General features: G+C 45.5%; 2 protein-coding genes across 2 annotated transcripts; one reads left to right on the top strand and one right to left on the bottom strand.

The window, feature by feature from the left end:
* Positions 1-726: 726 nt before the first annotated feature.
* On the top strand, positions 727-16,472 carry krt222 (keratin 222). Its single transcript, XM_047044143.1, has 11 exons — positions 727-936; positions 3,507-3,694; positions 3,996-4,200; positions 6,880-6,962; positions 8,037-8,199; positions 9,206-9,481; positions 10,717-10,842; positions 11,186-11,406; positions 13,214-13,434; positions 13,753-13,855; positions 14,944-16,472. Exons 2-11 carry the CDS (start codon positions 3,681-3,683, stop codon positions 15,155-15,157), a joined length of 1,626 nt encoding a protein of 541 aa, XP_046900099.1. The 5' UTR covers positions 727-936; positions 3,507-3,680; the 3' UTR covers positions 15,158-16,472.
* A 144-nt stretch (positions 16,473-16,616) lies between these two features.
* On the bottom strand, positions 16,617-25,798 carry LOC124483659 (tensin-4-like). Its single transcript, XM_047044193.1, has 13 exons — positions 25,697-25,798; positions 24,126-24,394; positions 22,503-22,833; positions 21,964-22,298; positions 21,685-21,780; positions 21,304-21,435; positions 20,671-20,763; positions 18,749-18,826; positions 18,412-18,471; positions 17,728-17,896; positions 17,552-17,620; positions 17,413-17,439; positions 16,617-17,305 (listed from the first exon to the last, which is right to left on the bottom strand). The coding sequence occupies exons 1-13, from the start codon at positions 25,702-25,704 to the stop codon at positions 17,173-17,175; spliced, it is 1,800 nt and encodes a 599-aa protein (XP_046900149.1). The 5' UTR covers positions 25,705-25,798; the 3' UTR covers positions 16,617-17,172.
* Positions 25,799-25,907: the final 109 nt, after the last annotated feature.

Raw genomic sequence — 25,907 nt, 5'->3', positions numbered from 1 at the left:
GTGTGTGTGTGTGTCGCTGTGGCACGCTTGGTATTTCAGAAGCCACATGTACAGACGTGGTACTGAGACGAGTAACGAGTTCATGTGAAAGTTAATCCCTTGAGCAGATTTGGATTCATACTACAATAACCTTTACAGAAAACAAATCCGGGGCTCAGTTGTTTGTTGAATGATATGATGAATAGACAAAACAAGCGTGGCTACAGGGACACATGAGCTAAGTCACACGTTCCCACACCGACTCTCAGAAGCTTGAGGCCTCAAAGCGAGGTGAAGAGAATGGTTTTGTTACGTGGTGACATTTTATTGGGCAAAATGCATGAACATGAATGGTCCACAATGGTCCTGAGATGTTGGGAGAAGATTCAACGCCAAGCCTCTGTCTGTGTTGAGTCCGCTTGTCTACGTATCCTCCTATGACCCCTGACCCCTCTAGATCTGTCAAGATTGGAGACGGTTTATGGATGACAGAAAGGGTGGGACTCTCGCTGGTTGAGGGGCTCCCCTGAGGTCATTCCTTCAGCTATTCAGTCCCGTCACCCCAGCTTCATGCCAACAAGCCACTGCATGATTCACCCCCCCCTGCCCCCCGCTGCCCCCCCCCCCCCACCCCCTCCCTCAGGCTTAACATTTTCAAGTTTGACGTTTCTGCGAATCATGTGGGACATTAGCTGTTTCCCCCCACCCCAGGTCGGTTGTAAGAGCGGCTCGGCGACTTTGAAACGAGCTGGGCCACATTCCCCGCACGCAGTCACGGAAGCTGATGTGTATCAGGATATCAGAACGACTCACTGCTACGCCCGGGTTTGTTATCCAAGAGGACTTTTAACTGAAATCATCGATACCCATCAGTGCCAGTGAATCCTCACTATCCTATTGGAAGGAGGAGAAAAGGCCAGGTTGGGCTCCGGGGGAACGGTGTGGGCGTGTTTGACGGTAAGCGCGCCGACGGCCTTGCAGGGTCCTCTCCACCTGCTGTTATTGTGTGTAAGTGCGAGTGAGGGTGTGTGTGTGTGTGTGTGTCGGTCTGTGTGTGTTGTTGTTTCATCTGATATCCTGTTTTCATCCGAAGGCGGATGTCTCTCAACTCTTCCCGTCACAGTCCAGCCCAGCCAGACTCTCAAGTGGGCACACAGGATTGTAGCCTGTCCACTCTCTAGATTTCTCCGAGTGCATATCCTACTTATTGAGCCAGACCACAACAGAGACAGCCTCTTGGATATGTACTGCAATCTTCTCATTTGTAACCCTCATATCATCTTCTCATTAGTCTAATGCATTTCGTTGGTCGTACTTTGCTCCTATGGTAACAGGATAGTCCTGGCTCCTCTGGCATACTACAACATGCCCTGGTGTTGGCTTAGTTGTCGTCTCATTGATAATCCTTTTATCCTGTTTTCACAGGGATACTAGGTGTGGTTGTTGACATTGTAAGGAAGTAGAAACCCTGTTGATCCAAAAACTTCATCCAAAAGTCACAAGTTGTTATTAGATCAAGTTCAAGTAAGACAATTCAGGCTATCTTGGCATTTTGTTAGTCCAAGGTAGATGCCGGTGGAAGGCTGGGGATGTTTTTAAGTCCGATGAATTTATACCGATTATTCTGTCGGAATGACGTTTTCAGGGCCATTTGTTTTTGTCCTGTGTATTCTTTCTTTGAAGGGCACGCCCCAGTTTGAACAAACACATTTCAGCACAGTTCCTCTATCACTGTGTTGTTGGCGTATGTGCTTACGCAAAACTGTCTGCTACATAAGGTAGATTAATGGAAAATGGAAGTACCTTGCTTTCATGCTTAAGCTGAAATAGGTTACACAGACTGAGAAGATGGTGAAGTCATAAGATAAATGATGTTGAATCATCAGTCTGTAATCGCATTGACAAATCAACAATGACTACACTCCGTCATTGTTGCGAACTCCAGGAAATAATACCCTCGCCCTACAAATTCCGATATTCGCAGCCATTGAAACACTAAGAGGCACACAGACACACACACACAGAGGTACAAACCAAACCCCACAGAGCCGCACACACAAATAGAGGCACACACACAAACGCACACAAACACACGCACGCACAAATGATCGGCTTGAAATGAAATATGAAATACTTTTCATATGAAGTCATTGTATTTCACAATGCAATGCTCACGATACTTTTAATATGCTTCTTTTCTAATTTGCGTAAATACATTTGACCAACACTTAATCCAACTGATCTTACTGTAATGGTTAATCACTGAACCGTTTGGTAAACCTATATATTTTCATTTCAGCAATAAACAGTATATTGATTTTGAGAACTACAGAAATAAAATGTGTTTCGTACGAACATATAAATTACTGTAACCACATATGATGAATACTCGTTATTGCTACTTGATTTCAAATTGGGGTAACCACAATTGGTCATTACTGTGTAGATATATGTAAAAGTGGGGGCGTAAACACTGGCTTCTTTCAACATGGAGCAAAATAGACGGCAGGGAATAGGAAGAGCTTGTGGACAAGGGATCCGTCAGAGAGGTGGGCATAGGCACCAACAGAGAGGTCAAAGAGGAGGACATGGGCACCAACAGAGAGGTCAGAGAGGTGGGCATGGGCACCAACAGAGATGTCAGAGAGGTGGGCATGGGCACCAACAGAGATGTCAGAGAGGTGGGCATGGGCACCAACAGAGAGGTCAGAGAGGTGGGCATGGGCACCAACAGAGATGTCAGAGAGGTGGGCATGGGCACCAACAGAGATGTCAGAGAGGTGGGCATGGGCACCAACAGAGAGGTCAGAGAGGTGGGCATGGGCACCAACAGAGATGTCAGAGAGGTGGGCATGGGGCCTTTACAGTAAAAGTTATGTTTTGTTCTCATTCAGTTACATACAGGAATAGAAAGAATGTTCTGTGTACTTATATGTTATGTTACGGCAGGTGCTTGCGTTGTCTTGTCTTAAGAATATCAGTGCCCAGTCTAACCTTGTGTTGTTCTGTGTACCTGACAAATAAAAAACTTGAACTTGAACTTGGGTTACAGTGTTTACGGTGTTTACCACATGCCTCCCAGCTGAGTGGGTGTATCATTGAGACGTCACTTCATCACCAATAAACAGCGTGTGTAATGTTGGGACGCACGCAAACAGACAAAGACACACTATCTGCATGTCCCTGAACTTTCCCTCCACAGCTGGTGTTGCCCCTCTGTCTGAAAGCGGCTCAGTAATCCCGGATCACAGTGCACAAAGGGCTTCAGAGCGCTGGTGATGCAAGCAGTGTGGCCAGCGCTTAGCTCGGAACTCACTCCTCGCTCTGTCCCCAGAGCCTGTTGTTACTGGTGATGGGTTGGGGAGGGGGGGTGGGCAGGGGCGGGGGGGGAGGGGGCGGTTGATAATGGGAGAACTAGCCTTGTCATGGCCAACCCCTGAGGTTTGCTGCTGACACACAGCTGTCCCAGAGCGCTAGCTCGGCTAGCTTGGCTAACGCTGTCGGCACTCCCATCTCGTTTGTGACAGGACGACCCTTGACCCTGCCCGAACCCAGTGAGGATAACAAAAGAGTCCGCCGACGAGACGTGGAAGAATGTAGCTAAGCTCGGTCTGGGGAGAGTGGAACGGATCCGTCTGACTGTGGGGCAGAAACACTCACACACACACACGTACAGTGTGTTGTAACCAGGAGAGAGGGCCATGTTGCCTGAGAGGTGAGTGTATCGCTGTGTAAACATTTACCAGGTAAACACTTGTGAGTTGATAATCTTTGCTGCATGGGTGGCAGAGGGCTCTACCCAACTGTGTCATTGCGAAGGTAGACATGTACTCTGCAAGCAACGAACATAATACACGTTAGGCAGTGTGTGTGTGTTTGGTCTCGTCGATCGAACCGCAGGCTAAGGATTGTGTGTGTGTGTGTCTGTGAACCTATACGTGTCTGTGTGTATTCCGTCTGTGTGGGTGCGTACCGCACGTGTGTGTGTGTGCATGCGTGTGGACATCCCAAAACAGGGTTTCCATGGAACTCCTCGATAACTCCGGTTCGACCATGCAGGGCTTAAATGTCCGCCTGAAGGGCTTCTTGGAGCAGGTAAACCGCCTGGAGGTGTCCAACCAGCGCCTGGAGAGCCAGATCGTAGACTGGAGCAACAAGAATGTCCCCCAGCCACGAGACCTTTCCAAGCAGGAGAGGACTATTAACGACCTTCGTGCCCAGGTAAGAATGACATATTTAGCATGTTGTGTAACTACAGGAGCCTGTCTCCAATCTTGTTTAACAGCATCCGATGACTCTTCAAGTAGGCTGAGTATTCCTCCCTGGGGGAACACCAGAACTAAACATGAACTTGTAGAGCTGAGCTGTGAACACAGATGAATATGATTGCGACCTCGCTGTAGTGCTAGTGAAGGGGCCTTTTTGGTTCTGATCTAGGCTCTAATCACATGACCATACAACCGGCCCATTCCCATGCACCCCTAAAGTTTATTGGGTTCATTGTAGACATTTGGCCGAGCCATTTGAAATGACTGAGCTAGTGCACTTTCAAGCATCCATCTGATGCTGGATCTGATACTACATACTATGGCCTCTCTGTACTGAAATCCTACATTTGATACTGTATCAGAGACATGTGAATCGTACTCAAGCTTTGGATGAAAAGTATATTATATTTCGTTATGATTACAGAGAAGCCATAACTGCACGCTGTACTGAATGTGGACATGCTCTTTCCTGCCCCTCTAGTAGACCATTAACTCTCTGCAAAATCTGACACGTGGCTTGTCCGACGACCACTCCTTGGTTTACTGTCCGTGTCAGTTGTAAAGTCAAATGTACAAAGGAATTCAGGATCCGCATATTTGGCACAAACGTTACAAACGGACGGTTCAGTACGACGCCCCTTTGAACCTTAAAAAAGAGACAGTGATATGGACTGGAAAGCATTATGGGCCAGCATGTTTTACAGCCCTGCCCTGTGGACTAGCTCTTCCGTGATAAAATGTCGTAAACACACCTTGAATGTCAATATTCCCATAAGCAGTCGCTTTGGGATAACCTGGCAAGGCATACTGCAACATGGTAGAATGTCTTTTGATGACTTGGGTGCACACACAGCACTTTCTTGTCAAGTTTCGATTGTACCGTTGCTTTTGGTTCCATTGTTCGAGCGTTGGCTGATGTTTACACTGTTTCATTTGCCGATCCTGTGATGGCGCATGATCAGCAAAAAATGTCGTTGGAATTTTCAACTGTCATGGCGCTGATTTACTGTCTGCATGTGTTAAGGTCATAAATCCGAACTGGTTTTGGATCAAAACAGGCACCAATGACACAAAGAGACATTGACAGTAAAAATGCCGGTGGCACCTGCCCGTGTGGCTTACCAGGTAGAGCACATGCCGTTTCACCCCAGGCTGATACTCAGAGGCCTGGCCCAGCCATGCCCTGCGAGTCTCAGTGGGTCTCGTGGAAGAAAAAGGGATTTCCTGTGTACTCGTGTTTGTCACTGATCAATAGAACCAGTTATTGGATACTCGTGAGTGTGCTCTCATGTGGGTTTGTTATTAATAAGAGATGATTGTGTCTATGTGTCAGGCTGACTAGACGTCAAGCGTCAGGGGAAAGTACTGGGTAAACATCTCTTGTGATGACTACGGGGAGGGCTTCACCTATGATCTCTCTCTCTCCCTCTCTGAGAGTGGTCACGCGCTGGGAGCCGTGAATGTCTTTCTCTGTGACTGTTGTAACACCGTTACTGCCTGACTGTCACTGTCTGTGTTTACTTTCTCGTGCCCTATAAAAGATGGTCCTCCGGCCTTCAGAGCGGAGAGAGACATGATTGAGACCTAAGCCTGGTGTTGTGTCGTCATTTATTGTCAGAGGTCTGGTTTTCTCTCCCAATCTGCAGATTGATAATACTTATACAAATCCAGAACACAACTAAACATAGTCACTCCGTCAATGGAGAGACAGACAAAACACTGTCTTCATCACGCTCTCCAACTGTCTCTGTCTGTAAACAAAGCACCCTAAAAAAAAAATAAAAATATTGATCGTAATCTTTGCGGGCTCCTTTGAAAGTTATTGAACCATCCAAATTATTGTTGGCAGTCTGTCAACAATGCGTGTGGCTGAGCCTTCGGTAAGCCTAAAACTCTTAGGAAAACATTGAAGGTAAACGACTTGTCAGATGGGTGTGAATGTGTCTGATGCATGGTGAGGTCGAGGTCATCCCCGAGCCTATGTCCTCACACGGGAGGTCTTGATTGGTTGGCTCTGTGCGAATCAGGACATAGTTCTTGTCAAGAAGATGTAAAGTTTTACAAAGGGCTTTGGGACATTTACAGCAACATGTCTTGTTATGTATCTGAGGTCCCAAACAACAACTGTGAGAGATTGCAGTACTCATAATTACCACAGTATCTTTAGGGCTGGTTTGATTGAACATAAATCATGGGATGAATAAAGCATGTTTGTGAAACTGATAGTAATAGTGGCAGTCACAGTGGCAAACACAAGTCCTGACTTGACTAGAAATGGAAACTCTTATAGCTTTTTCAAATGTTTAAGTTAAATGTGTAAGTGTGTTAGTTACATTCAGATCACCCATTTCAGCAAGAGCTGTTAGTGTTCGCTTTTATTGAAAGAATTATGTCATACAACAAACTTTTATTAATTTACCTCACCCATGTCACAAACATTCATATTTTGAGGGTTAGGGAGTGACTCCAGAGTAATAGGCTTAAGTCACTTGTTATAATAGGCTTAAGTCACTTGTTATATTAAAATAATTATATAATTTTTATTATTAACAATTACATTAAATACAACCAAAAAGTGAAAGCTTTACTTATAATATGTGTGTATGTGTTTGTGTGTGTTTGGCTACTGTAGATTGCTAAGCTGCTGATGGAGAATTCCCAGCTGGTCCTGCAGTCTGACAACATGAAGTCCAGGGCTGCTCAGATCCAAGCCAGGTTAGACACACACACACACACACACCAGGTACACATACTGCAACACACACCTTGTATACATTCTGCAACACACACTTACACACATACACAGAATAGATACATACTGTAATACACATACACAAACAAAACATTGTCAAAACATTTCATCTGGATACAGTAGACCCCCATGCAAAATGACACTTCAAAACCAAAAGACCTGTGCTCCTTCCTCATATCCCCACATGCTCCGGTAATGGCCAGTGAGGATAGACACAGTTTTCAAAACACTCCAAGAGAGGTGTCCATCCCCTCCGACCCCTCCCATCCCCTCCGACCCCTCCCCTCCTTTACATTTACATTTAGTCATTTAGCAGACGCTCTTATCCAGAGCGACTTACAGTAAGTACAGGGACATTCCCCCCGAGCCAAGTAGGGTGAAGTGCCTTGCCCAAGGACACAACGTCATGTGCACCGGCCGGGAATCGAACTGGCGATCTTCAGATTACTAGCCCGATGCTCTACCCGCTCAGCCACCTCTCCCCCCCTCCCCTACTGTGCCGTAGCAGCTGCCTTGTGTAACTCTGCCAGCCCCAGCTAGAACACAAACGCAGCTCCTGCTTTAACGCAGCGTCCACACTTTCCCTCCTGCATGGATACGGAGTGACACGCACCCTCCCCTTTTCACCCGGCCCCCTTTCCGCTCCAACCCTGGGGACAGACTGGTCCATTAACCCCCTGAAGGGTATTGGGACAACGACATCCCTCTGTCTAGGGAACACAGTCCAGGGTCTATTTATATCTCTGGACCTAGATCTATCCACCTGAATGTCTACATCCTAGAGCCACAGTTTTATGTGGGTCTCTTATACCGAGGGCTTGGTCCCTGACGGAACATATACAACTATTGTATTTAAGTGTACCAAACAGTGTGTGTGTGGTGTCCACCCATGTGTTTCCGTGTGTTCCATGCATCCCTTCTTGCATGTGTGTGTATGTTCTGTACATGTCTCTGTGTGTGTGTGTGTTCCACTCGCCCCTTCCTGCACGTGTGTGCGTGTTTTTCAAACATCCCTGTGCGTGTGTGTGTGTGTGTAGGTGTGAGATGGAGGAGAGGCAGACCAAGCGTCTGGAACAGCAGGTGGGTCAGCTGAGGGAGACCAAGAGGAGGGCGGAGCTTGGCAACATCACGCTGGAGGCGGAGCTTCGCAGCTCCATGTCCGAGCTTCAGCAGACGCAGAAGGACTTTGCGGAGGCTGAGGTGGGTTTTTAAGTAGGTGCGTGTGTTCCTTTGGGTGTGGAAGAGGGTGTGCGTTTGTGTGTCAAGGGGGTGTGTACTGTGTGTTTTGGACGAGTCCTGGGCGCCTCCACCGCGTGGGATCGATATCCAATCCGAAAACGGAAAAAAAAACTGTGTGCGTTTGTGTGGGTGGAACTGTGTGTGTGTGTGTGCGTGTGTGTTTGTTTGTATGGAGATCCGTGTGCTGCGTGCGGGTGCGTGTGGGTGTGCGTGTGTACTTGGCTGTGTTTGTAGGCATAGTTGTAAGCTTGTCAGTGTGTGTGTGTATGTGTGTGTGTGTGTGTGAACAAGAGACTAGTGGCCCAGAACGCCTACTCCTTATTAGCCCATTAGTAGGAAGAATGCTTACCGTTGTCTTCTCAAGCCTCTCCTCGCTGACCCTGGTGGCAGGCCTTGTTACGTTTCACAGAATACTCTCATCACTTCCCCTCCCTCCCTGGTTTCCTCTCTTCCTTTTTTTGGGATTCCTGCTGACTAATGCCTCCCTCACTTCCCTCCCTCCTTTCAGTCTGTACGTGACCCAGCGTCTCTCTCCCACAGCCTCTCTCTCACACACACACACATACACACACACACACACACACACAGAAGCCCATGGAGACACACACACACATATAGGCTCAATAACAGTCTACCCCTTCCCTGCATTGCGTGTGCCTGCTCCTGTGGTGTAACACCCCCCCCCCCCCCTCTCTCTCTCTCCTTCTTCATTCTCTTGTGCCCTCTTTTCCTTCTACCTTTTCATTACTCCCGTGTGCGTACTCTCTCGCTGGCTGATAAACCTCTGCGTGACTCTTTCTTATACCCACACTCTCTTTCACACATTCTCTCTTTCTCCCTCTCTCTCTCTCTATCCCCTCTCTCTCTCTCTTTCTCTCTCCCCCCCCCCCCTCTCCCCCTCTCTCCCCTCTCTCTCTCCCCTCTCCCCCTCTCCTTTCTCTCTCTCTCTCTGGTTGGTTGCTCGCAGACAGCCCGGTCTCTGCAGCAGCGGCAGCAGGCCGAATCCTGCGATGTTCTGCTCGTGACGGACACAGCGGGAGGGGAGGAGGATGGCACAGGGATGGAGCTCTCCCAGCTCCTCGACCGAATCAGCACGCAGCGCGACCGTCTCAGCCAGGGCGACGTACACCCAAGCCTGGACGCCCCGTCGAATCCGGGCCCAGGCTTTGCCGGGCTTAGCCGGGCCAGAGCAGCGGCTTCAACGTCCGCATCGGCAGCTCTCGCAAACGGAGTTCTCGCACAGGTACCCGGCGTTTTTCAGTTGGTCTTCCTTCCTTCCTTCCCTCCTCCCTCCCTCCCGCCCTCCCTCCCTCCCTCCCTCCTTCCTTCCCTCCTTCTTTTCTCCTCTTTTGTTTCCCCTTCTTCCATTTCACTCTGTTTTGATCGTCTCCTGGCTCTCTGCCATCGAGACACACCCTCGCAGCTGCTCCGGCAGACGACGCAGATTGATTTGATTTGATTGGAATTGATGGGGCTTTCATTGAGTGGCTTCAGTTCATCTCCCTGCTGTTATTTCCGAAGAGTTTGGCGAATTTGTGTATTTCTGTTTTAACTGGCTGCTTGTCCGTCTGTCCCTCTGTTTCTTTCTTTCTGGCTGTCTGGCTATTTTTCTACCTACCTCTTCTGCTACTTTGACTCTCTCTCTTCCCATCTCGTTTCTCTCTCGATCATCGCATCCCTCCAAGTACCTCCAAGTACGCCAAAGGCAATTTATGACATCGTAAACTTTTACTACATTATTGGATGGCTCTACCTCATGTGTCCCCATTAAAAATGTATACGCTGTAAGCGTAAACTTCGTATCAGGACTTCATATCAAGGCTAGCCACAATGTAGTCTGCTCATTACAACATTCCTCACGAATCGCTATCGCAACTGTTTTGCTGGCACAGTCCATGGAAAACAAGTATATATCAAAGAAACGTCACCATACAAAGAGGTGGAAAGCTATTGCTTCATCTAAATGTTTCCCACATTTGTGTACAGTAGAATGAACAGTAGCATCCACATTCGGGGTCCATGTTGTTTTCTCTGATGCTGCCCATTCTGTACAAGCTTTTTACGACTGCCATGGCGTAGATCTTTTTCAGCAAACAGGTGAGATACGGATATCCCAGTAGAACGTCCGTGTATTCTGTCGTGCCATGCAAGCGTGCCGTGACACAGTGTCTTTGACAGCTGTGATGAAGCACCTTGGCCCATGGCTACAGGCAGGAGTGGCACTCAGTCAGCCAAATACTTTCTTTGTTTCCTCCTCTGAGACCGTGTGCATTCTGTCCTGTTTGCATGCATGCAACAGCCTTACATGTCACTGTGCAAGCGTTGTGTGTGTGCGTGTATTCGTGTGTGTGTGTGTTGTGTATGTGTGTGTGTATTTTTGTGTGTGTATTTTTTGGACCCAGCTGTCCATCTCCAGGAGGAAAGAGACAGTCCTCCCATGACACAGGTGCTAACACCATTCTCTGACTCTACCTCCAGGAGGAGGCAGCATGGGCCCAGGTGAACCTGGGCGGGGCCGCCCTGAAGGAGGCCCGGGCCGAGCTGGCGGAGGCCAGGAAACAGTGGCACAGCCTCCAGGTGGAGATTGAGACCCTACATGCCCTCGTGAGTGTTTACCCAACTGAACGCGATACACGCACACACGCGCGAGCACACGCGCGTACCAGTGGGCGTGTTTGTACACACAATTCCCATACATATATTTGGATTGATGTTGCCTACGGCGTCGACTTCCATCTCCGCTGAGCTTTCCACTCACTGTTCTACCCAACGCAAGTCGACGTTTCTATCCTCACCCGTCCCCCTCTCCTCTTCGCCCACACCCTTCTCTACTCACCCATTTCATCTTCAAACGCTCCCCCCCTCCCCCTCCAAAAACTCCTCTGCCCCTCGCGCTCCCCTCCCCCCTCCCCCCCTCCCCCCTACTCCCCTCTCCACCACCCTCCAGGAGAAAGGCCTGGAGAGCTCCCTCCACCACACCCAGCGTCAGTACTCCACCCAGCTGCACGACCTGTCGCGGACCGTCGCCGGGCTGGAGGGGGAGCTCCACGAGGTGCGCGGCGGCCTGGTCACCCAGCGCGAGCGGCACAGCCAGCTGCTGAACACCAAGATGAGGCTGGAGCGGGAGATCGCCACCTACAGGCGCCTGCTGGAGCGTGAAGAGGGCAGGTGAGGGGGTGTGTCTGTGTGTGTGTGAGAGGGGGGGGTGGGGTGAGGGGGTGGTGCAGGGTTGAATAGAAGTGAGAACAAATCTTTTGGAACTGTGAGAACAGTCAGAAAGCCCGTGGGGACAGACTGGAGAGGCTTGTGGTTGTGTGTGTGTGTGTGTGTGTGTGTGTCAGTGCATGTCGAAGAGAGAGACAGACCTCCCATGTCACAGGTGCTAACACAATATGAGGAGCTACTTGGAAACTCTCACATGGGGGTCACATGGCACACCTACATGAATCCACAGTTTTCATCTCCCAGCCGACAGCTCAATTTCCTCGCCAAACATGCAGAAACACACGACATGTTCCCAAACAATTAGTAGAAAAGTACACAGCCCAAATCCTGAAGGAGCTTAGCTGACAAAAAAAAGTTAAGAACAGCGATACTTCATGTTTATTCACCTTATTTCTCTGTCACAACAAGGTCTTTTCATGTTCTGAAGACTTTCTTTGTTGCGTAGAAGTGTGACAGATGACTGTCTTTACTGTGAGAGCTTAGGGAAGACTTACCCCATAAGTAAAGACATTCACAAGTACAGGCAGAGAAGCTCTGGCAAACCCATCCCCTCATCGTCATAACAAAACTAAGACGGATAGGAAATTCCCCAAGGTGCATACACAGTCACACACGCAAACCATAGCATGCCAGAACCAATGCAAGTCAAACACAGCCTTCTCAAACTACTGCATAGAGCAGTTGTTCATTTGTATTTTCATTTAGCCTGTCTGTGATACCGTCCTACAATTAATTCACCCAACCCCAAACAGTTAACACATAACCCATCCTCTAGTCTACATGGTTGTGTTCGTAAGGAGAATTCCGGAAGAGAGGGAAACTGCAGTAGCTTTTTAAGAGCCGGTGTCTGTCATATGATGAGTATTTTCATGTCTGTGACACCATTCTACAATTCAATGAACAAACCCCCAACAGTTAAGACACAGTTTGTCATGTTAACATGTTCATCAGAAGAATTTTAGTTCCCCGACTAGGTGTTTCATTCCAGAAGGGTCCACATTCCTCTCACTGTCAACCTTTAGAAAGGTTTTAGGAGGATTCCATTTGACTGACACATACGATAATAGTCAATCACTGTCAATGAGGCAACGAACACAGACAGCTCATGGCCGCTAATCATTTTACACACCACCGTTTGAATTTTAACCCCTTCCCTTGCGCAATTCTGCTCGTAATGTTTTACTCCACAGAAGGAAATGGTTTTTGGTGATGCAGCTGAAATCTGACTGAAAATGTGGAGTAAGGTTTATGTTCAGTGACGTATTACACTGTCTCTTTGAATCTGGAAGAGGACAAACTTTACGAGACCTGGGCATCAATCATTGTTTCTCGGAACTAAATGGATCTCTGCCCTGTGATTTTGGCATGCTGACTTGATGAGATTGTAGTGGCTCAGGTAGTGGAACCAAAGAGATAAAATCTTACAAGAGGTTTGAATTGAATGCCATGTGGAGGTAAATGAAGTAATCTGAGCTTCATTAATCTTTGGGAAAGTGTATGAAATCGATCAGTGTTACTGAAGCAATAGACCAAGGCTTCAAAAGACAGCAAGTTTAATCTTTAACAACGGTATTCTGAAGGGTGACCTTTATGAATGGTCAGAAATAGGCTAAAGAGGGAAATTCTTCAACCTACGTCATATAATAATCTACTGACGTGTAAAAGACAGAAAGGGGCCTCGATGCATCCGAGGCAACCATTCGGTTCTCATCCAAACCCACCGTAACCGCTTTCCGCCATTTTCTCTCAGGTACTTGGGCCGTAATGGCCAGGTGATGACTCTCCAGCCCTGGAGGGGCTCCTTGGGGGAACCCAAGGAGAACGGTCTGGAGAACGGTTTCAGTGACCTGGCAGTGACCCCTGACGAGCCCAAGTCGGAGCCCCTGCCCGACATCCCTTCGCTGCTAACTGAGAACGGCATGAAGGGTCATGCTGTCCTTCGCCGGCAGCAGAGTCTGGTCATCCTCACAGGTGAGGGGTGCCACACACAGCACACACACACACACAAGCCAGTAACTACAAACTGGTCCTTGACGCTGACCACCAAAATACAGTACAGCGATGCACTTCTGATCCTTGATCTTCTGCTGTGCTTTGTATATGTATGTCGTTTCAGAGTTAGGGTTAGCTAACCCTATCCTAAACAAGCATGCACACACACACAGGCACACACACACACACAAGCATGCACACACAAACACACACAGACACACACACGCAGGCACACTCGTACCCATGCATACCATCAAATCCACATCATTTATTTGAACATACTGTCATTCCACACAGATCCTGAGACAGACAACGAGCTTAAGATCGCCACGGTGAAGACCCAGGAGATCCTCCAGGGCAAAGTTGTGCGTGAAAGTGCAGAATGCCACGGCACGGTAGAGTAAGTATCGATCGCTCGCTCCATATTGATCTGATGTCAACGCCCCTCGTAGGTGGTGAAACGTAATCATTTTCCACAAGGTTCAGGAAGTGCCATCTGTCGCTACAAGTACTATTTATCATTGATCATTCATCACATGATATATTGTGTCAATGATGATGGGTTGAGCCTCTGTGTCAGCAGAGGCGCGGGTTTGATTCCACCATGGGCCATCTCTGCAAATTTTTCCGCCTCTTTTGCCTCTTAATGTCCTCTCTATGTCTAAGAGTCTCTGTCCTAAAAGGCCAAAAGCACATCTTAAAAAAAAAAGAGACTGACACATTATTGGCTGTTGAGAAATAGAATGATTTAGGTTCCAGATTCATTACCTATACTATATTCCCCCATTAAACTGTAACATGTAACATGCTGCCTTTGTACATTTTAAATGGTTCCCATTTGACTGTCGATGACAAATGAAAACACGCCCAAATTGGCAGGTCAAGCCCCTCCCTGGCGACGTCTAGTCCCGGGCACAAGATGTGCAGACAAACAATTGCAGGCATACGCACGCACAACAATGGGGAACATTTCACCCCCTGCATGTTAAACAAGTTCATAGTAATTAAAAGTGTATTCAGTTGTATCATTTGGCAGGAGCTTCACTGTTCAAAGCTCATGGGAATACTTTCCCATTTGATCAGCCCTCCCTAACGACCGTCATTTGATCTGGAGACAGCTGTGTTTCCGTAAAAGGAGTGGCGTTCGTCATCCGAGACCAGACGGGAGACTTTCCTTTACCGCATCAGGTGTTAAAACTCCACCCTGGCCATCGCCCAAATATTTTCGGTTCTATGTCATCAGCTCCGCCTCATAGTTTATCACTTTGCATGGGTGCCATGGTTTTAGTGAAGGTGTTGTGTTCTGGAATGATGAGGTGTGTAAATGTGCTGTCTGTTTGGGAGAGGTATGGAGTCGACATTGGCATCGAAAGACTTGGGTAGTTTTCACACACACGCGTGCACAACTCAATGCAAATTCCACTGCTTATGCTAAACCTATGCTCATGTTTTTCATGACTTCCTCTTCCTACGCCAATCGCCGAACAGGACCGAGAAGATTGACAAGGTGATCAAGCAATGGGAGGGCTCCTTCTTCCAGGGAAACCCCAAGCTGAGGAAGAAGTCGGTGTCGCTGCGCTTCGACCTGCACATGGCGGCGGCCGACGAGGGCTGCGCCCAGACCAAGCAGGACAGCCTGCCCGACGTGGAGGTGCGTCTGGTCATGAAGCGATCTAGAAGCATCCCCACCATCACCCAGTGACCCCAGCATGGCCGCAGCGATCCGTGACATCACGGCAATGACAGTAGTTAAGGTTGACCTGCCAGGATACCCAGGCGTCGTTGTCGACGTGATGTCGCAGTAATAAGAGAGTGGCATTCTTTTGGGGGTCACCACCATCAAGACTGACATGAGATGGGATCACCAGAGGGAACAGCCCAGCCAATCCATTGGCTTGTGGTACAGTATCGCCATGACAACCCAGTATCCAGAGTTTTCTCAATACCCAAATCACGACAGTGACATCAGCATTCTTGTCTGACTATTTAGCAAAACACATCATTAGCTACCTCATTTCGGTAGCATCGTCTTAACCAGCCCAGTAAACAATGAAGGGCCACACTAATCAGAGATCACATGGGACCATCCCCTCATTTCACTCTCGGTCAGTGGGATTATTAAAATATCCCAAGTTAAATATCACATTTTCTAACTCTACCTGCAGAGTGCATTAGGGCATAGTTATAAGAGATTTACACAAGCTATATCTGTCTTCATACGAAGCCACAGCATAAAATTCAATACCACTCAATATAACAGTTCACACTTAACGTAAATAATGATATATCACAGACTTGTACATGACATTCTAGTGTGGACTGTCTATATGTAAGGCTAGATATTTTCTTGTCTGTGAGAATTGGTTGATGGGTTTGCTATGCATGGACTCCTGAAGAGATCCAGAACTGGGAGATTTGGTGATGTAAAAAAAAAAGTGTGCTTTCTTTAACATTGCTCCACTTGCTAAATATGCTAACATGGACACAGTCAAACCATAGCAATTAAAACAGAACATGTACAGTACATAATGCAATTTATATTCTTTCAACTGCTCACTGTGACTCAAATTGCAACTAGGCTACTAACGTCACTTACTTTGTGTAAGAGAAGAATTCCCAGATTTAGCCAGAAGGGCGCAGTATTTGTAAATAGTTACATAACAGTATCAAGAATGCTTAACTTTGGGGTTGTGGTGTATTAAACAAAGTATATAACTATATGACTGGTTACACGATTAAACAATATAAATAATTGTTGCTACCTTTTTTGATTTAGCACCAAAGATATGGAGAAAGAAACCATTGTGCATTGCAATTGGGTGCCTCTGATGTAAAAAAAAAAAAGTGTAAAAATCGGAATAATCTATGCAGTTCTTCATAATGCTTGATTTGCTCTGCTTGGTGGAGTACTTGATCTAAGTTCTCTTTTTGTTTCTGGGATCCTCTTTCACTTAAGAATGAAGCATTGTGCTTTTATCGAACAAATTAATCCTTTAAATAAAAAGACCACAAACGCTGTTGTGTGTATTACTCTCATCTGAAGTTTCTGTCCATGTAACATTATATCATCTAGTCAGCTGACAGTGTATCCTTAGGGGTGATCTGAATGTTTTCTGTTGTTTTAGATTTTCACCATTGTGCAAGTGAACATGGATCCGTCATTGAACTCGTGAATGTTTATTATGGTCCACACCAATAACAGAACAGCAAATATAATATGCAACAACAACAAAAAATATAAATAAACTATATACACATTTCAGAAAAAACAGATCCTACATAAGAAAATAAAACATTCTTCTATGATCATATACCTCATCCAAAAAGTATTTATCTACATAGCAATATGTCTCATATTCTAACTACTTTTCCAATCTTGGATAATATATTGCAGATTTACTCTAAGCGGTCCACATTGGGGTGATAATGTATGCTGCTATGAAGTCAGTAGACATTTAGTTATACATTTCTCAAGCAAATATTATTGGCAAACTATCATCTATACTATGTGTTTATTGTTTTTCCATAGAAGGTATCGTCGTACTATTCAAGGAGAATAGTAAGATTTTGTAAATTCTAGACAGGTTAGTCATAAGGTTCACACATTGTGAACAATTATGATTTTTTCATAAGTCAGAAACCTCACAGGCCATCTAGCAAATTCATATTGACATTGTGACATCTTTTTACATTTCCAACCTAATTTCCTGGAAATGGTTACATCATATCTATGATGCCTTGAATGAGTTGATTAGTCCGGTTGCAAGGTTGAAGGACTTCATGTTCTGCAAAAACATGGCAGATGTTCTCCATTCCAGCGTCTGGATCTTTTACTACCATTCCAAAAATCCTGTGGGAGAAAAAAATATCAACATTAGGTTTTCATTCACTTAACTGCAAACAATATTTTGAATTTTAGGGTATAATTTACAAGCTGTTGGTGAAAATACACTGTACCTTGCCGGTTTGCAATCTTTCATCCATCTGAGAAGAGAAAATGTGATTTAATAACCTATTTAGATCAATTAATTGCTGTGATTAACCTAGTTCAAAGCACACATTAAGGCCTACTCATTATTTTTAAAAAGCAACTCACAGTCGCTTGTCTGGATCTTCACCACTGTAGCTCAACAGATGTGCAGGGTAGTGACGTCTGAAGAAGAGTCTACAGAGAGAGAATACACCATGGGCCATGGTCAAATACATTTGAATAATAAAAACAAATTGTAATCACACAATCACAGGTATGCTTCAAGTGGAATTTGTTCTTACTTTCTCTGGATGTCTGTCAATGTGACACCTTTAGGTGACACTTTCAGGTTGACAATGGTTGGTTTGGTTGTGCTGTTCTTCTGCAATAGGAAGGTGACTGCCTTCTGGACCGCACATGGTCCTGTCAGCATCTCAGTAGGTGCAGCGCACAGGTAGAGGTAATTGCAGGCTAGATTTGAAAGAGAAGCGAAGTACGTGAATACAATTGGTGGATGGGCAACAAGACAACTTCATAATCTCATACTTACCAAAAATACTTTTGGTAAATGTCGGCTCAGTTCCATTCAAAGGGACATTTAGTACTTTTACTTCTACAAAAAGGCTACTTTTTGTTTGGCCTGTTCAGTGAAAATATTTGTCTGAGAAATTAATGGATTTCATTTGGCGCGAATCGCGTGAGGCTTGACAATTACCTGTAAGGTCAACCTGCGTTGTTTCCAGAATTTAAGTATTGTGGTTGGTGGAATGCTTTTTAGTGAGTTTACGTGACGACGCTCAAATTATGGTGAAAATGTGAATGTTGAAATGATGAAAAGTTTAATGATGGGGGTAGATGTTTCTTCAACCGTTTGATAAGGTAAGACTGCAAGCACTGTGCCACCAGCGTTAGCAATGTTAGCTGGCTAGTAGCTACAATAGAAAGCCACTGGAGCTAGTGCTATGTGTTGTAGAAAATCAACCTACCAGTTTTTGTCACATCCTCTGTTAACTTGTCATTTGCTCCCTCCTCTGCTTGGGTTTGATCTGTGGACAGTTCTGCATGTTGAATGTGTGGACATAGGTTTGACCACACAGTCCAGTTTGCAATATCCACACAACATTTGTACACAACCGATCCAAATTACAGACGTAAAAGTTCAGATTCAAAAAGAGGAATCTCCTTAAAAATTGTTCATTTTGTCATTACTTTCTGCACCTGAACTGCTAACCTTTGCTGAAAAGTAACCAAAGCTCACACACAAAGACATGTATAGGCTATAGTGCATGATGGTAACACACAAACTTGTCAGCACTGAAGTACCTTGTGATTGGAGACGTAATTTGCAGGGTAGGGCATACGGGGTGATGGTGTGCTGATAAACAAGGGCAGACAGACTTCCTGCAAACGTGTAACAAACATAGATTGGATGTCAGTTGAGGATGAAATAAATGAACATTAGTCATTCAGAACAATTGACACACATACTGATGCCAATTGTGGCCTTTTGCATTTCTTTCCACAAGATGGCAGAAGTGCTCTGAGAAAATACCTTTGGCTACACACTGCATTCAGAGACTGATTTCCAGTAAATCATAAAGTGTGGACCAATGACATATACGTGCAAAAACACTTGCAAGGCCAAATAAAAGGCAGTTTCTGTGGACTTTATTTTCTGATGTTCTTTGCCATACTGGATAATTGTTTATTGACATTAATACAACATTATTGAATTAGTTTGTGCTTCAGAGGCGTTGTTAGACATAACACTCTACTGGGGCACAGGCCCCTAATTCATATCCCTTTTTTTATATGGAGCTTGCTGGGCACAATGCACTACTAGGCTATAGAAAATTCCCCTTGCTTTAATCCACTATACAACAGTTCAGAGATTACATTTACTTTACATTTAGTCATTTAGCAGACGCTCTTATCCAGAGCGACTTACAGTAAGTACAGGGACATTCCCCCGAGGCAAGTAGGGTGAAGTGCCTTGCCCAAGGACACAACGTAATTTGGCTCGGCCGGGAATCGAACTGGCGACCTTTAGATTACTAGCCCGATTCCCTAACCGCTCAGCCACTTGACACCCCTGACACCTGACAGATGCAAGTTTGTCCCAGGTTTGGCAGGGACATCAATAGTTAACCCGAGCGCATTTTTTTCGCAATCATATGAGCGCAAATACAGTTTTTTTGAGCTTCATGTAATATTGTTTTTATGTTTTTGTCAAAATAATATGATTGGTAGGCCTATCATTTAGAAACAATCTTTAGTTTTGTAATGTTTTCTTAGCCTACCTCAATTCTGACTTGTGTGCCGAGTCCGACACCTGGGGGGTATTCCTAAAAGCAGGTTATGAGACATACCCGGGTAAGTTAACTCCCCAGCTGGCACCCAGCGTTGTAGCAACATTGCCAGTAGGTTGCTGCAATATTGTGAATCAGCCAGTGGGTTAACTTACCTGGTTATGTTGCATAACCTGCTTTCTGGAATGCCACCCTGGACCTATATGTCTGTGCTGCAGTGGCTATTTGGCAAGCTCAGAAGACATGGAATTCTGAATGCATATAGATTTGGGTTTTCGGTTAACACTTTTACAAGCGTTGATTGGGATACTGCGTACATTTTCAAAATTAATGCACTGACTAATAAAGTGAATTGTTAAAACTCAAACTTTAGATTTTACTGGGGCACAGCAGATTTATACTGGGGCACGTGGCCCAGTAAAAAGTGTCTAACGACGCCCCTGCTGTGTTTGTTACATAAATCTCCTGAAACATGAAATTGAATCACTAATTTGACAACTTCTGACTTGACATGGAACTTTGACTTGAATGATAACATAAGGTTTGAACTCTGAATAAGATTGCGTATAAATGTCCGTCGACCAGATAAATGTTTGAAATGTGACCTGAGGACTTCTTATAAGGTACAGAGTCTGAAAGGAAGGTAGAGTATAGAGTCTGATGTAACAAAGTAAAGAAGGACTATGCAGTCATTAGATTTGAGTAACGGCTGTCAGAGCACTGGAGCTCACACACGTACTGTATGAGTGTGCTCCTTTTGAGGGAGATTACAACATGCGTTCACCTCCCACGTGCACTTGAGACAGGATACGACTGACTATTGTATGGTCATACTCTAACAGGATGTACTAGGTGTGTGTTTCTTTTTATATCCAGACATGTGTCTGATTTAGGCTCGATACACTGGTGACATCATCGTTTGGGTGGCTTGCTTACCAAAGTAGGGTTCCTGAGAAGCTCCTTTGATGCGGACACCTTTGGCTGAAGACTCGATGAGAAAGTGTCTGATGAGATCTGAACTGCCCAGGCCTGTGATAAAGAAACGGAAAGGTTTCTGAAAAATACGACATTGGGAACGCCACTGTTCGTTTTGCGTTGGCCCGTTTCTCTAAGGGGTAGAACCTTAACGTCTGGTGTTAACTTGAATCTGTAAAATGAGTCGTTTAAAAATAAACTAATGAAGGTGATGATTCTTTTCTGAGGCGAATATCAGACAAGTCCCTCTCATGTCAGTTCAGAGAGTTAGGTAAGTCCTCCCAGATCAAATCCGGTATTCTAGTAAATTCTGTTATGAATTGTGTAAGCACAAATGTGGCAATAGGATATTCCCTCCTTCATACCCACCCTCAGTATATATAGAATACATGGGAATATAGGAGGGTTCCAGGATATGGAGTAGACCATGGCTTAGATGAATCACCTATTGCCACATTTGTGGAGGGACTCCAACCCATCTCCAGGCAAACCCAGAAGGACTTGTTTTTAAACACCCTGTAGCTAACCAAAATAAGCCTAATTTGAACAAACTCAGACATGTTGAATCAGTGAACTGAAGTCTGGGAAATTTACCAAGTTGGCTGGTCGGAGAGATGTTAGCTGGCACCTTGTCAATCTTCATTGCTAGTCCAAAGGAGCCTTGGTATGATGTGCTGTCCCTCACCACGAAGGATCCTGGTGCCTTGTCTGTCAGGAGGGCTTCAGCTACGATTACACACCACAGAAACATGTCTCAGTGGATTGCAGATTAAGAGGCCTTGGTCTACACAGCCAGACGCACCGCATTTGCCACCCGACCCCGGTGGAAGTTGCTGTTTCACACCCAGATGATAAAACCTTCAAATACCTCCCAGTCATTGCTGATAGGGACCAAAGGAAACCCACAATGAAGCTTAGAAAGACGCGAAAAACCATCACATGTGTGAAGTGCAGAGCTTTGAAAGAGATTCTTACCCTCTGTTCTGTTGATGTGTGGACAGAACCAGAATTTGGAAGTGTCCATGACAAATTTCATCGATGACTGGCTGCCGTTGGACATGTGTTTAACACCTGAGCGATGAGGAATACGATGCGAGTCGTCAGGTGAAAAAAAACAAGGTGGATAAGCACACTGCCATGGCTAAACATCTCCAAATCATTCGAAAGACCCCATTCATTCTTGAACCGACCAGGAGGATTTCAACGGCGGGATCTCATGTCTTATTGATAAAGGGATGATGCATGTGGACTCACTGTGAGGAGACGAGGGCCTGGAGAGGGATCTCTGGATGGTCTGTGTGGGGTGCATTTCTGGAGGGGACTGGAGTTCAGGCTCCGGGGCTCCATTGACCAACACCACAGGGATGTCTGTCAGAGAGCCGGCCAGTGAAGCTGGACTGCTGTGGGAGCCCTGACTGTGGATCCCAGGGCAGTGGTCAATCGGTGAAGGCCCAGTCTGCAAGCGTTTGTCTGGACTCTGACTGGAGCTGAAGGGCTTGTTTGGCCGAGACACGTCGCTGAAGGAGCCTGACGTGCGGAACAGGAGTCCCTCTGGGCTTTCGCCATCTTCACTGAACAACGATTGGCAACTGAGATCGGAAGGAAAGGATGTGTCTTCAGCACTAAGAAGCTGTGTGAAATACATTTCGTAAAGTGGAAAGGATGAAGTTTTACACTTGGGGGAAACAAATCGCCAGCATGTGTCAAACTCCCTGGATGCATACCTGCTCTTAAGACCTCTTACATGGTAAAATACATTGTGACTTAAACGGTATCTACTCGTGGGGCCCTACCTGCCAAGGATGTAGCTGGTGTCTGAACCGGGAGATGTGGAGAGCAGAGACACGGCACTGCTCCTCTGGGAGTGTGACATTCGCAGGACACCCGTGGAGCAGGACAACTCTCCCTGGTAGGACGGGGTCTGTCGGTACACACTCCCGCAGGGCAGCGGGGGCCGAGAGGACAAGGGGGAGCCGGAGAAGACCAGGGAGCCATGGGGGCTGCAGCTGGGGCTAGGGTGCACTGGGATGGGCATGCTACGAGACGTGGACGAGGCACTCCCTGGAGAACACCCTCTGGAGACCAACACACAGCCGGAGACGTTTTCTTCTGGAGAAGCGTCGTCTGGAGAGAGAGCGGCAAGATTGTTAGAGAGGGCAGAAAAGAGGATGTGGTATGAATAGGATGTGAAACATTCTGATAGCAGGAAACGCTGCTAATGATTTTTTAAGATAGATAAGGACATTGTAGGAGTTGAGGATCACAATTCAAATCATGTGAACTTCTTATGAACTACTCTGACTGAGTCTTATTCCTTTGTACTTGTTGCTTGCTTTAGCATTAGTAAGCAGGGCTTGGCTCTAGTACATCAATACAGAACATCCAGAGTGTTTTTGTGGAGAGTAGCTATGAAATACCTGTGTGTCAAACAGGCACTAACTTGCTCTGAGTTCCAACCTTGATTTCTCTGCTTCCCCCAACTGCATACAAATACACAAGGCAACTATTGTGTTTTGCTTTTGTGAAGCTAGTTTTCCATTATGGTGGAGATTTAGGCCTAACTTGTTTTAACTCGTCCTGGTTGTTATTGGGGACTGCTTTATGTTCTGTTATGGGCAGCAATGAAGTTTGCCGGTAACCTGGAGTTAGTCAGCTGTCCTGTGGTCAGGGTTAGCCAGACAGCCTGCATAGAAACAGTAGCCAGAGTTGACGTGGAGTGATGACTCTCGCTGACGTGGGCATGGAAGAGGTCTGTTCATGAGTATGCAGTTGGTGTGTTACAACCTACCCCTTGTGTGTATTCACTCAATAACACCAACACACAAAGTATGGTTTTTGTAATATCTAAATAACTTGTTCCACGTTACCATGACTGTAGATGTAGTTCACTGTTGATCATTATGTCTACTGGTATTTCACAGGGTGTAGCACAAAATTTTGTCTGGGCAGTCACCCAGAGCTTTGAAAGCAGAGTCATTATGTTATTATGTAACATTAAACTGTTGTGAAAATAATGGGTGTATTTTCACAGCTTCAGGCTACGATAAATGACTCGGTTCTTTTTAGGACCTGCAGATGTTTCCTGGATGTTGGTGGGAAAACTACAAAACTATCTAGTGAATCCCCATTCACTTTGTTAAACTTTGAATGTTCCCTCTGTTCAATTTATAGTAAATCTGAATGAGGGAAATAGTCTACACAATTAAACATTTGAATTGGGTTTATTAGGTATGTTGACAAAGTGTAACATGCATTTTATTTAGGTTCTAGTGGGAATAACGCAGCCTAGTAAAAGTGGTCACAGAACTCAAAACTTGACAAAAGGATGAGTTTCCTAGAAACAATTTGATATTTCTATTGATAAGACAAACTAAACCCAAAACATCTAACCATTCCCAGTGGGCTTTTTGTGTTACCTGTGTGGTGGCGGCTGCTGGACATGTGTCGCTTGTTGACCTGGAGGGGCTCAAAGGTAGGGTCCAGCTCCAGGATGAGCTGGTTCAGGGTATCCAGGGAGACGTCCAGCTCCGAGATGTCACAGTCCCCTTTGGATTCCGGGGGACATGGACCTCTCCCCAAAGCCTCATGGGTGGGGTCCAGGCGGACACTTTGACCCACCCTTAGGGTGTGATTGGCTACGGTATGGGACATGTTTTTGGTCGTAGGCATCACAGTAGCAGTGCGTCTGCAGGGACACAGAGACACCAAGTAGATTAACTCAGGAGAGATCCCTTACGTTGGCAGTAGGAGGGTGAATAGCTTTTTGCTCTTTGCCATAGATGGCCTCTCACTGCTGTGCAATTCTGTGGCAGGTGACGGCTTGCTATCCTTGGAAATATTTATGAATATTAAATGATGTGGTCCTATTAAACCAAATTTCACTTGGTTAAGTGAATATTTAAAGGGTACCTTGGCCAATTCAAGTTGGTGACTGTTACATCCTATCTCTGAATAAATACCACAAAAGAATCAGACGTTGTTGAGTGACATTTGACCGTTTAAAATTACCATTGGTACACAATGTTATCTTGAGTATAGCTCATTTTTGTTATATCATTCTCACACATTGTACATGAACTCCACCCAGCCCAGCACACTCATCAAACTGAACTCAATCCTTTGAACTAAATGAACTCCCTAGAGCCTTGTATGTCACATGATCCACCAAAGCTACCTTTTATCAAGGCTTCCTGTCTGAACTGATTGTATGTTAGGTTATATATATATATATATATATATATATATATAGGTTCCAAGTACAAATCAGCTGGTTAACATGTAACTCGACAACATTGTTGTGTGACCCCCATCAGCTTTTAAAACTGCATGAATGAGTACTGAAATGGCCTGAGTCCTCTACATTGACGTCAGCAACAGGTACCATACAGACATTAAAATAGCTCAAATGTTTCAGTTCAAATCCAGTTGGGTGGTATTAGATGTAGGCTGCTATGTATTGCTAAGATTATGACTCCAAAGTATTGTGCAACATTTTCTCACAAGCATAGTTGGAGGGCATAAAGGGAAAGGTGCGTCTGACTGAGTCATAGAACCTATGTTACGTTTCCATGACAACGCCAACATTGTTTGCTTTAACACCAGTCTCAAACCTTCATTTGGAGAGAAGAAATGGCTGCATTGGAATTCCCATTCCCCTATTTGACTATTGATTTAAATCAACAAACATACAACCTGTATGTGCCCTTAAAGAACCACATTTCACAAGAAACACAACTTCTTGAAGGTGTGGGTGGATATACATAAGTTACTGGAATCTTCTCCCACCTCTGCTTCGATACACCTCATAAAATAAACACTTTTAGCCCAAACACTAGCCTACATTCAACAAATGTGATACTTCTGGTGATATGTTTTGAACCTACCATCAGATTTGGTTTAACTAATAACCTACTTTTTCAATGTAGATACAACACAATAAGGTACATTTTTGCTTTGCTGTAATCTAAAATGCGAAAATGATAAATACCTGTGCATGCGGTCCTCTTCTTCTGGAGGTGTAAATCTTTGTGTCTAGAGCTTCAGTGTTCAGTGACTCCATGTGGTGAATGCTTTTATTGATGCATCCCAGCCCCTCCTACTGTAACCAAATAGAAGCTGACCTGACAAGCCCTTGCAGTTCAAACTATCTGGGCTAGGCCTGATGTCATCAGTGTTTAAAGTGTATCTTGAGGCGGTCC

Source organism: Hypomesus transpacificus, chromosome 21 (genome assembly GCF_021917145.1).
Source record: "Hypomesus transpacificus isolate Combined female chromosome 21, fHypTra1, whole genome shotgun sequence".
In the NCBI taxonomy this organism is placed as follows: domain Eukaryota; kingdom Metazoa; phylum Chordata; class Actinopteri; order Osmeriformes; family Osmeridae; genus Hypomesus; species Hypomesus transpacificus.
Note: the sequence above shows the minus strand (reverse complement) of the source record. Positions and strands in the feature narration are given on the sequence as shown.